General features: G+C 46.2%; 1 protein-coding gene across 2 annotated transcripts in view; it reads left to right on the top strand.

Annotated features, from left to right (window-relative positions):
* The window catches only part of mtdha (metadherin a), a 120,077-nt gene that overhangs the window by 22,817 nt on the left and 84,143 nt on the right, over positions 1-13,117 (top strand). For both annotated transcript variants that reach the window (XM_070896686.1, XM_070896679.1), the window contains exon 2: positions 5,046-5,147. In XM_070896686.1, coding sequence (XP_070752787.1) covers positions 5,046-5,147 — 102 coding nt within the window. The remainder of the gene's footprint in view (positions 1-5,045; positions 5,148-13,117) is intronic.

The following is a 13,117-nucleotide window of genomic DNA, read 5'->3' as shown; positions in this document are numbered from 1 at the left end:
AAGCCTCCCTGATAAAGTGTGGCATCCCCACCGACACCTGGGAGTCCCTGGCCAAAGACCTCCCTGAGTGGAGGAAGTGCATCAGAGAGGGCGCTGAACATCTCTAGTCTCATTGCCAAGCGCAGGCAGCAGAAAGAGCGTGCGGCAAACCAGTCCCACCCGCCCTTTCCCTCAACGACTATCTGTCCCACCTGTGACGGGGACTGTGGTTCTCGTATTGGACTGTTCAGCCACCTAAGGACTCATGTTATGTTCCACTCTAAACAGAAGAATTAGGAACAGGAGTAGGCCATCTAGCCCCTCGAGCCTGCTCCGCCATTCAACAAGATCATGGCTGATCTGGCCGTGGACTCAGCTCTACTTACCCGCTCGCTCCTCGTAACCCTTAATTCCCTTATTGGTTAAAAATCTATCTATCTGTGATTTGAATACATTCAATGAGCTAGCCTCAACTGCTTCCTTGGGCAGAGAATTCCACAGATTCACAACTCTCTGGGAGAAGAAATTCCTTCTCAACTGTGTTTTAAATTGGCTCCCCTGTATTTTGAGGCTGTGCCCCCTCGTTCTAGTCTCCCTGACCAGTGGAAACAACCTCTCTACCTCTATCTTGTCTATCCCTTTCATTATTTTAAATGTTTCTATAAGATCACCCCTCATCCTTCTGAACTCCAACGAGTAAAGACCCAGTCTACTCAATCTATCATCATAAGGTAACCCCCCTCATCTCCGGAATCAGCCGAGTGAATCGTCTCTGTAACCCCTCCAAAGCCAGTATATCCTCCCTTAAGAAAGGTGACCAAAACTGCACGCAGTACTCCAGGTGCGGCCTCACCAATACCCTGTACAGTTGCAGCAGGATCTCCCTGCTTTTGTACTCTATCCCTCTCACAGTGAAGGCCAACATTCCATTCGCCTTCCTGATTACCTGCTGCACGTGCAAACTAACTTTTTGGGATTCGTGCACAAGGACCCCCAGGTCACTCTGCACCGCAGCATGTTGTAATTTCTCCCCATTCAAATAATAATCCCTTTTACTGTGTTGTTTTTCCAAGGTAGATGTCACATTTTCCGAATTGTATTCCATCTGCCAAACCTTAGCCCATTCGCTTAACCTATCTAAATCTCTTTGCAGCCTCTCTGTGTCCTCTACACAACCAGCTTTCCCACTAATCTTTGTGTCAGATGCAAATTTTGTTACACTACAATCTGTCCCCTCTTCCAGGTCATCTATGTATATTGTAAACAGTTGTGGTCCCAGCACCGATCCCTGTGGCACACCACTAACCACCGATTTCCAACCCGAAAAGGACCCATTTATCCCGACTCTCTGCTTTCTGTTAGCCAGCCAATTCTCTATCCATGCTAATACATTTCCTCTGACTCCGCGTACCTTTATCTTCTGCAGTAACCTTTTGTGTGGCAAGTCTTCCTCGATTCTGAGGGACTGCCTATGATAAAGGATAGAACAGGCTACTTTCTAAATGGTGCAAAGCTAAAAACAGCGGATGTTCAAAGAGAATTGGGAGTCCTGGTGCATCGATCATTAAAATGTCCTGAACAGGTACAGAAAATAATCAAAAAGGTTAATGGAATGCAGCCTTGATATCTAGAGGACTAGAGTACAAGGCGGTAGAAGTTAAGCTGCAGCTATACAAAGCTGTGGTTAGACCACACCTGGAGCACTGTGAGCAGTTCTGATTAGCACACCTTAGGGAGGGAGTGCAGTGTAGGTTTACCAGAATAATGCCTGGACTCCAAGGGGTAAGTTACGAGGAGTGATCAGCAAATTAGAGTTTTATTCCCTAGAATTTTGAAGGTTAAGAGGTAATCTGATTGAAGTTATCAGGATATTAAGGAGCACAGATAGGGAAAAACTAATTCCGCTGGTTGGGGATTCTAGGACTAGGAGACCTAGTCTAAAAATTAGAGCCAGGCCTATCAGGTGTGAAATTAGGAAACACTTCTACACACAGGGAGGTAGAGGTTTGGAACTGTATTCTGCAAATGGCAATTGATGCTAGATCAATTCATTTTAAATCTGAGATTAATAGATCTTTATTAACCAAAGATATTAAGGGATATGGGGCAAAGGCGGATATATGGAGTTAGGTAGCAGATCAGCCATGATCTCATTGAATGGCGGAACAGGCTGGAGGGGCTAAATGGTCGGCTGCTGTTCCTATCATCATCGTCATAGGCGGTCCCTCGAACGTGGATGATTTGCTTCCACATGGGTTCACAGATGTTTCAATGAAGGACCCGATATTCCAGTCCTGAACTCCAATGGAAGAGGTGAAGATGCCTGTGCATGGATTTTTTTAACGTGTGGTGACCGTTGCACATCAGCCACCAGATGGGCTTGACAGAGCTAGGCCTTTATCCAATGGCAAGGATTAATCGGGATGACTGGAGACCTGCTCTGCTGCATGGACCTAGCGCGCATATATCGGTGTGTGGGCTGGACCGTGCTGTCCCTGGGCCCTCGGCAGTTTAGCGCCTTTCATGACCACTAGACCTCCCAAATGCTTTACCATGAAGCACATTACTGTTGTAATAAATGCATAATTAATTTGTACACAGCAAGCTCGCAAAAACAGCAATGTGATAACCAGATAATCTCTCTGTGATGTTGATTTGAGGGGTAAATATTGGCTGCTCTTTCAAATAGCACCATGGTATCTCTTGCGAGAGCAAACGGAGCCTTGGTTTAACGTCTCATCCGAAAGACGGCACCTCTGACAGTGCAGCACTCCCTCAGCAGTGCACTGGGAGTGTCGGCCTAAATTTATGTGCTCCAGTCTCTGAAGTGGAACTTGAACCACAGCCTTCTGACTCAGGTGAGAGTGAGACCAACGGAACTATGGCTGGTATGAGGAAATAAAAATACAACAAAGAAGTTGGGGGGAGGGGAATGGGGCTCTTCTGGTGCAAATTATGTAAGAAATGTGTTTAAAATTGTGAAAGGCTGGACAGAAGCCAAGTATCTGCAGTAATTGAGGTGTCAATAATATCGAGCCAGAGATACAGGACAGAGCAAGAAAAATCTCCATGCAGGGAGTTGTGAGGTTATGTAATTCCAGGATTAACATAGAAACATAGAAAATAGGTGCAGGAGTAGGCCATTCGGCCCTTCTAGCCTGCACCGCCATTCAATGAGTTCATGGCTGAACATGCAACTTCAGTACCCCATTCCTGCTTTCTCACCATACCCCTTGATCCCCCTAGTAGTAAGGACTTCATCTAACTCCTTTTTGAATATATTTAGTGAATTGGCCTCAACAACTTTCTGTGGCAGAGAATTCCACAGGTTCACCACTCTCTGGGTGAAGAAATTCCTCCTCATCTCGGTCCTAAACGGCTTCCCCCTTATCCTTAGACTGTGACCCCTGGTTCTGGACTTCCCCAACATTGGGAACATTCTTCCTGCATCTAACCCCGTCAGAATTTTAAAACGTTTCGATGAGGTCCCCTCATTCTTCTGAACTCCAGTGAATACAAGCCCAGTTGATCCAGTCTTTCTTGATAGGTCAGTCCCGCCATCCCGGGAATCAGTCTGGTGAACCTTCGCTGCACTCCCTCAATAGCAAGAATGTCCTTCCTCAGGTTAGGAGACCAAAACTGTACACAATACTCCAGATGTGGCCCCACCAAGGCCCTGTACAACTGTAGCAACACCTCCCTGCCCCTGTACTCAAATCCCCTCGCTATGAAGGCCAACATGCCATTTGCTTTCTTAACCGCCTGCTGTACCTGCATGCCAACCTTCAATGACTGATGTACCATGACACCCAGGTCTCTTTGCACCTCCCCTTTTCCTAATCTGTCACCATTCAGATAATAGTCTGTGTCTGTTTTTACCACCGAAGTGGATAACCTCACATTTATCCACATTATACTTCATCTGCCATGCATTTGCCCACTCACCTAACCTATCCAAGATACTCAGCAGCCTCATAGCATCCTCCTCGCAGCTCACACTGCCACCCAACTTAGTGTCATCCACAAATTTGGAGATACTACATTTAATCCCCTCGTCTAAATCATTAATGTACAATGTAAACAGCTGGGGCTCCAGCACAGAACCTTGCGGTACCCCACTAGTCACTGCCTGCCATTCTGAAAAGTCCCCATTTACTCCTACTCCTTGCTTCCTGTCTGACAACCAGTTCTCAATCCGTGTCAGCACACTACCCCCTAATCCCATGTGCTTTAACTTTGCACATTAATCTCTTGTGTGGGACCTTGTCGAAAGCCCCTTTATCCCATATGGTTAGTTCTATGGTGGGTGCTGTGTAGATCATTTTGCTACTCTCTATTGGAGTATAACGAAATTGGCAAAGCATCTCTGTCTTTTGGACAGGCATTGAAAGATGCGTTGGTAATCCCAGCTCCATTCTAAATATAGCTTGGCTTGATGCAGTTGAAACTTTGTATAAGTTGTAGCCGCAGGACATATTTTCATCGTGCTTGAATTTATTGTCTTCCCGTGAGAGTCCTGATTAATTTGTGGAACTATTTACCTCCCAAAACTCGCGACCTCTACCACCTAGATGGACAAGGACGGCAGGCGCATGGGAACACCATCTCCTGCAAGTTCCCCTCCCTAGTCACACACCATCCTGGCTTGGAAATATATCGGCGTTCCTTCATTGTCGCTGGGTCAAAATCCTGGAACTCTCTCCCTTACAGCACTGTGGGAGCACTTTCACCATATGGACTGCAGTGGTTCAAGAAGGCGGCTCACCACCACCTTCTCAAGGGTAATTAGGGATGGGCAATAAATGCCGGCCATGCCAGCAATGTCCATATCCCATGAACTAATTTAAAAAAAAATTCAATTGAGTAATATTTTGAGCAATACTTATCCCAGGAATTTTCATGGTAAGTTGTGTCCAGGATAAACAGTTACTATGGTTTTGCCATTAATTTTGAGCTATTTGAGCTGTATGTGCCACTTGAGAACGATTGAAAAGTCAACATTACTTGTATCAACCTTGGTGCAGAATCTAAATGTAATACGCTCATGGTTGGTCATTGATTTCCAGAAATCACAGCCGAATGGACGAGCAGGAGCCGAACCATTGGAGGAGGAAATTCTTCAATTATTTGTAAAGCAACAACTAGACGCTGAGAGGAAAACTGAAAAGGTTGGTTTGTAGTGTGTCTCCGATAACTTTTGATTTTCAGGTATGGTGTTTGTGTAAGCTAATATCAAACCTAAACAAACTGTCTCAAATCTGCAACTGCTGACTAAAGTAATTGGTGGAAGGATTAGAGGGGAGTTGAGGAGAACTTTTTTCACCCAGTGGGGGTCTGAAAGGGTGGTAGAGACAGATACCCTCTTGAAAAGTACTTGGATATGCCCTTGAAGTGCTGTAACCTCCAGGGCGAGGGACCAAGAGCTGGAAAGTGGGATTAGGCTGGGTAGCTCTGTCGGCCGGCACGAACACGATGGGCCGAATGGCCTCCTTCTGTGCTGTAAATTACAAGATGTATTCCAAAATGGTGCTGTACCAAGTGTGGATTAACCAGGATTGACTTCAGCTACATGAGGTATTTGAAAATAATGGAAAGATTGAGCGTGAATGAGTCTTTCCATCCAGTAATAACCACACAAACCATAGTGGGGAAACTAGAGAATGGGCAATAAATACCGGCCTTGCCAACGACGCCCACAACCCGAGAATGAATTTTTAAAAACGAACAGTATTTGCACGTGAATATCCTTCATTAGAATTTTTTTTTTCATTGTTTTTGACAAGTTCATATGTGCTGGAGTAATGTTTTAAAATGCAGAATTAAATTCGATGTGTTACACTATTCAAATTGTTGAAGACCTGAGATGGTACGTGCTATTAATATGGTTGAGCAGAGCAGGAGGGGCATTACTTAAAGTGTAGCCAGAACTCTCATTTAGTTTAAAAAAAGAAAGACCTTTATATAGCACCTTTCGCAAACACCAGATGTCGCAAAGCATTTACAGCCAATAAAGTACTTATTTTTTTTTTTGAATTGTAGTCACAGTTGTAATGTAGGAAATTTGCGCACAGCAAGCTCCCACAAACAGCAATGTGATAACGACCAGATCATTTTTTTTATATTGATGTTGATTGAGGGATAAATATTGGCACCGGGGAGAATTCCCCTGCTCTTCTTCGGAATTGTGCCATAGGATGATCTTGTGTCCACCTGAGCGAGCAGATGGCCAAAGGGCCTCGGTTTAACGTCTCACCCGAAAGACGGCACCTCCGACAGTGCAGCACTCCCTTAGCACTGCCCTGAAGTGTCGGCCTAGATTTTTGTGCTCAAGTCTCTGGAGTGGGACTTGAACCTTCTGACTCCAAAGCGAGGGTGCTGCCCACTGAGCCGCAGCTGACACTAAAGGCTAATCTCAAAACCAGCAGTCGAATCTATAAACGTGACCCATTTGTTCCTGTTGAAACATGGGAGATCTGTTTTTGGGATAGATCTTCAGATGCGAGTTCTGCCTCGACCTGGAAGCAGTGCAGAAAGTCCAAGCAGCTGCTACCAAATTGGAGCCACTCTTCTGCCACGCCGTTTAGGTAGTGAAGCACTTTGTTTTACTCCCCGGCACAAAGCTACCCCAGTAAAGTTTCAGCAGGAATAAAAGGCCCGGAATTTGAGGTGGGTAATAACAGCGAATGAACAGTGTTCGCCGTTGTAACCTCTTTGAAACCAACCACAGCTTCAGAACTTAGCACATGTGCAGACCGCAGACATTCTGAAGTTGCGGTCAGTCACTGATCCGATATTGGCTGCGCTGTGTCTCTCTCGTTCCCCATCCCTCCACAGCCAGCAATCTGTGTAATCTGTGAAATCAAGGAAACTGCCAAACTTGGGCTTTTCCGCGCAAATATAGCTGTTAAATACCTCGTTACCTTTTGGATCAGGTGTAATGGGTTTTCACAGCGTATTCAAAAAAAATTCCTTCCAAGATGTGGGCGTCGCTGGCAAGACCGGCATTTATTGCCCATCTTAATTGCCCTTGAAAAGGTGGTGGTAAGCCGCCGCCTTAAACCGCTGCAGTCCATGTGGTGAAGGTACTCCCACAGTGCTGTTAGGGAGGGAGTTCCAGGATTTTGACCTAGCGACGATGAAAGAACGGCCGATATATTTCCCAAGTCAGGATGGTGTGAGACTTGGAGGGGAACTTTCAGGTGGTGGTGTTCCCATGCGCCTGCTGCCCTTGTCCTTCTCGGTGGTAGAGGTCGCAGGTTTGAGAGGTGCTTGTTTATATGAATTGTAGTCACTTGTAATGTAGGAAATGCAGCAGCCAATTTGCGCACAGCAAGCTCCCACAAACAGCAATGTGATAACGACCAGATCACTTTTTTTTATATTGATAATTGAGGGATAATTATTGGCACCGGGGAGAGCTCCCCTGCTCCTCTTCAGAATTGTGCCATGGGATCTTTTAATATCCACCTGAGAGCAGACGGGGCCTCGGTTTAACGTCTCATCCGAAAGACGGCACCTCCGACAGTGCAGCGCTCCCTCAGTATTGCCTAGATTTTGTGCTCAAGTCTCTGGAGTGGGACAACCTTCTGAAAAAGCCTTAGCAAGTTGCTGTAGTGCATCTTATAGATGGTACACACTGCAGCCATGGTGGAGGGAGTGAATGTTTATGATGATGGATGGGGTACCAATCAACAGTATTGACTGCTAAACAAACGTTATGGCCCTGAAAAACCCATTTTAATTTTGTCTAGTGTCAAATTTTTCCATTTTATTAAAAGTTACACTTTTTAAGAAACATCTTTTTTTAATTTTTAAAGTTTGTTCATTATTCCCGGTGAGAGCCCCAATCTTTGTTTTGCTCTCTAACATTTTTAATAAGTTAAAATCAAAGGAGTTTATTTACTTTCTGGTTCCCAGTCTGTGAGAATCCTGCACTGTGATTGGCTGCTTGTTGATGTCACATCAGCTCAAATTAGGGATTCCCCAGAAACTTGCACCGATTTCAACAAAGGTTGTGAGATCTTTGTGCGAATCTTTCTTCGGGACAAGCGGTGAACGCCTTTGCTTTTCCGCTGACTGCAAATTAGAGGTCATAATCTTTTCCAAAGCAACTTTGTTATACAAACTGCTGTAGCTCCAGCCAGTGCAACTTCAACTTTTTTAAAATCTGACTTTTATTTTTTTGTTCCAACAGCTTCCTCAAACCTTGAACTCTGTAGTGGAGTGCTAAATCCACAACTTGCAGAGACGTGTGTCAGCCAGCGGCTCAGTGGACAGCACATTTGCCTGACAGTCAGAGTTTGTGGATTCCAGAGACTTGAGCACATAAAGCTAGGCTGACGCTCCAGTGCAGTGCTGAGGGAGCGCGGCACTGTCGGAGGTGCCGTCTTTCAGATGAGGCGTTAAACCGAGGCCCCGTCTGCTCCTCTCAAGTGGATGTAAAAGATCCCATGGCACTATTTTGAAGAAGAGCAGGGGAGTTATCCCCGTGTCCTGGGCCAATATTTATCCCTCAATTAACAAAACAGATAGTCTGGTCGTTGTCACATTGCTGTTTGTGGGAGCTTGCTGTGCATAAATTAGCTGCCACGTTTCCCACATTACAACAGTGACTACACTCCAAAAAGTATACACCTGGAGTATTGTGTACAGTTTTGGTCTCCTAACTTGAGGAAGGACATTCTTGCTATTGAGTGAGTGCAGCGAAGGTTCACCAGACTGATTCCCGGGATGGCGGGACTGACGATATCAAGAAAGACTGGATCAACTGGGCTTGTATTCACTGGTGTTCAGAAGAATGAGAGGGGACCTCATAGAAACGTTTAAAATTCTGACGGGTTTAGACAGGTTAGATGCAGGAAGAATGTTCCCAATGTTGGGGAAGTCCAGAACCAGGGGTCACAGTCTAAGGATAAGGAGTAAGCCATTTAGGACCGAGATGGAGGAGAAACTTCTTCACCCAGAGAGTGGTGAACCTGTGGAATTCTCTACCACAGAAAGTTGTTGAGGCCAATTAACTAAATATATTCAAAAAGGAGTTAGATGAAGTCCTTACTACTAGGGGGATCAAGGGGTATGGCGAGAAAGCAGGAATGGGGTACTGAAGTTGCACGTTCAGCCGTAAACTCATTGAATGGCGGTGTAGGCTCGAAGGGCCGAATGGCCTACTCCTGCACCTATTTTCTATGTTTCTACTTCATTGGCTGTAAAGCAGATGGGCTGCAGCCACTCTGGATGATAGCCAAAATCTCGACGCTGCACCGTTCCTCATACCAAACCCAGCATTTACTCTTTCATCATCCTAGGCAGTCCCTCGGAATCGAGGAAGACTTGCTTCCACTCTTTTTAAAAAAAAAAAAACAAGTCCTTGGGTGGTTGAACAGTCCAATACGGGAACCATAGTCCCTGTCACAGGTGGGACAGGCAGTGGTTGAGGGAAAGGGTGGGTGGGACTGGTTTGCCGCACGCTCATTCTGCTGCCTGCGCTTGATTTCGGCGATGAGACTCGAGGTGCTCAGCGCTCTCCGGATGCTCTTCCTCCACTTCGTGTGGCCTTTGCCCAGGGACTCCAAGGTGTCGGTGGGGATGTTACACTTTATCAGGGAGGCTTTGAGGGCATCCTTGTAACGTTTCCTCTGCCCACCTTTGGCTCGTTTGCCGTGAAGGAGTTCCGAGTAGAGCACTTGCTTTGGGAGTCACATGTTTGGCGTGCGGACATTGTGGCCCGCCCAGCGGAGTTTTAATTGCCTTTGGGCAAGAATCTGTACATCACTTCCTTGTACCGCAAATAGAGTACAAACCTGTTTAGTTGGAAAAAGACTGCAGTTGGGGCCCTGAGAACAATTAGATTTGGGTGAAGCAGGTGTTGCGTATTGTATTATTTTTATTTTAAAAAGTCTCTGAGGACGAGACTGCAGTGGTTCCTCCAGGTAGGCAATAGTTTCAGCGCTCTCGGCAGAGCGACTCCCAGTGATACTGCCTGCATCCACCCATGTCCCAGTGATGCACCTCCGCCCAACCATTGATGACTTGCAGAGATAAAATATCTGGGGGTAATATATTAGCATGGTTCGAGGATTGGCTAACTAACAGAAAACTGAGTGTCGGGTTAGCAATCAGTAACTAGTGGGGTGCGGCAGGGATCAGTGCTGGGACCCCAACTATGTAAAATCTATATTAACGACGTGGAAGAAGGGACCGAGTGTAACGTAGCCAAGTTTGCTGACGATACAAAGATGGGAGGAAAAGCAATGTGTGAGGAGGACACACACAATCTGTAAAAGGACATAGACAGGCTAAGTGAGTGGGCAAAAACTTGGCAGATGGAGTATAATGTTGGAAAGTGAGAGGTCATGCACTTTGACAGAAAAAAAATCAGAGAGCAAGTTATTATTTAAATGGAGAAAGATTGCAAAGTGCTGCAGTACAGTGGGACCTGGGGGTACTTGTACATGAAACACAAAAGTATAGTATGCAGGTACAGCAAGTGATCAGGAAGGCCAATGGAATCTTGGCCTTTATTGCAAAGGGGATGGAGTATAAAAGCAGGGAAGTCTTGCTACAGTTGTACAGGGTATTGGTGAGGCCACACCTGGAATACTGTGTGCAGTTTTGGTTTCCATATTTACGAAAGGATATACTTGCTTTGGAGTCAGTTCAGAGGAGGTTCACAAGGTGGATTCTGGAGATGAGGGGTTGTCTTTTGAGAAAAGGTTGAATAGGTTGGGCCTCTACTCATTGTAATGCAGAAGAATGAGAGGTGATCTTATTGAAACGTATAAGATTATGAGGGGGCTTGACAAGGTGGCTGCAGAGAGGATGTTTCCACTGATTGGGGAGACTAGAACTAGAGGGCACGATCTTAGAATAAGGGGCCGCCCATTTAAAACTGAGATGAGGAGAAATTTCTTCTGATGGTTGTAAATCTGTGGAATTCACTGCCTCAGAGCTGTGGAAGCTGGGACATTGAATAAATTTAAGACAGAAATAGACAGTTTCTTAAATGATAAGGGAATAAGGGGCTATGGGGAGTGGGCAGGGAGGTGGACCTGGGTCCATGATCGGATCAGCCATCATCATCATAGGCAGTCCCTCAGAATCGAGGAAGACTTGCTTACACTCTTGAAATGAGTTCTTTGGTGGCTGAACAGTCCAATATGAGAGCCACCGACTCTGTCACAGGTGGGATAGATAGTCGTTGAGGGAAAGGGTGGATGGGACTGGTTTGTCGCACGCTCTTTTTGCTGTCTGTGCTTGATTTCTGCATGATCTCGGCGACGAGACTCAGTGCTCAGCGCCCGCTCGGATGCATTTGGGGCGGTCTTGGGCCAGGGACTCCCAGGATTCGGTGGAGATGTTGCACTTTATCAGGGAGGCTTTGAGGGTGTCCTTGAAATGTTTCCGCTGCCCACCTTTGGCTCGTTTGCTGTGATGCAGCTCCGAGTAGAGCACTTGCTTTTGGAGTCTCGTGTCTGGCCTGCCCAGCGGAGCTGATCGAGTGTGGTCAGTGCTTCAATGCTGGGGATGTTGGCTTGGGCGAGGACACTGATGTTGGTGCACCTGTGCTCCCATGGGGATTTATAGGATCTTGATCTTATTAAATGGCAGAGCAGGCTCGAAGGGCCGTATGGCCTACTCCTGCTCCTATTTCTTATGTTCTTATTCTCTTTTTAAATCTGCCTTTTATAAGAAAATGGAAGCAAAATAAGAAAAATAAAAAGGCAAAATTCCAAGATGAGCGTAGCACTGACCAAGAGAAATGAGCAGTGGGTGAAGCAGATTGCATTGATGTATTTAAAGGGACAATTGATGAATGCATGAGTGTGAAGGAAGTAGAGGGATATGGGCGCAGGGTGGGAAGAGGTAATTAGAGTAGGAGGAGGCTCGTGTGGAGCATAAGCACTTGTTAGGTCGAATGGCCTGTTTCTGTGCTGTAGTTAATATAGATTTAATGTCGAAGGGACAGCAAGTGAGAGGTAATGGTTAGTTGATCACTGCATAATTTTTACTAAGAGTTCTTTTTGTGGTCATCATTGTCAGACAGTCCCTTGAAACGAGGATGACTTGCTTCCACGCCAAAAAAGGATGAGTTCACCGGTGTTTCAATGAATGGCCTAATATTCCAGGTCCTGAACTACATCCTGAAGGGTGGGAGATGCCTGTGCGTGGATTTTTTTAATGTGTGGTGGCCGTTGCACACCAGCCACCACACGGGTTTGACAGAGCGAGGTCTTGGTCCAGTGGCGAGGATTACCCAAGACGACTGGAGACCTGCTCTGCTGCACAGGCCGAGCGTGAACATATCACAGTGTGGGCTGGCCCATGCTGCCCCTGGCCCTGAACTCATGCCTCTCCTGGGCCCCGATCACATCCCTCCACTGTCTCTCGCTGCTCCTGCTGTATCTGCCCATGCTCCAATCATGGTAATGCATGATTGTATCCAAAATTTACAACGGCAAAATTACAGACCGAGGAGAATGGGAAGTAATTGTAACTGAGCAGCTGGTTCACACTCGAGGAACATACGGAGCAAATTACCACCTCGCAAAGTGACTATAGGGTCGGCTGAAGAGTCTCAACAGCAATTGAGTCGACCACTGATTCACTGAAGAGCCGAGGCGCGTGGCTTGGCTCGGCAGCGAGGAAACCAATAAAAGAAATAACTTTTATATGGCATCTTATTGTGGCCTCGGGATTCTCGAAGTGCTTTACAACCAGTTATTTTTAACGTGTAAACCCTGTTTATTATGTAGGTCAATACCGGAGACAATTTTTACACAGCAAGATCCCACAAGCAGCAAATGAGACGAATGGCCAATTAGTGGTGTTGGCAGTGGTGGTTTGTGGGAGGAATGTTGTCTTTGAATATGCCATGGGATCGGTTAAGTCGCCGTCATTTATTTGCCGATACCTAGTTCCCCAGAGAAGGTAGTATTAAATATTCCCTCCAGTCTTTTGTACATGCGCAATCCCTTTACATTCGCTGAGTGGCCGTGCGTGCGTGGTATCTCTTCCTGAGGCACCAGTGGTTGAGTGACCTGCGCGAGATCACCCGATTGGTGCGGGGGGGGGGTCACCCTTGAACAGCTACAGTCTTGTGTGATGAAGATGCTCCCGCAATGCTCGTTATCCAACATCA

This window comes from Pristiophorus japonicus, chromosome 1 (genome assembly GCF_044704955.1).
Source record: "Pristiophorus japonicus isolate sPriJap1 chromosome 1, sPriJap1.hap1, whole genome shotgun sequence".
NCBI lineage: Eukaryota > Metazoa > Chordata > Chondrichthyes > Pristiophoridae > Pristiophorus > Pristiophorus japonicus.
This window is presented reverse-complemented; position numbering and strand designations above follow the sequence as displayed.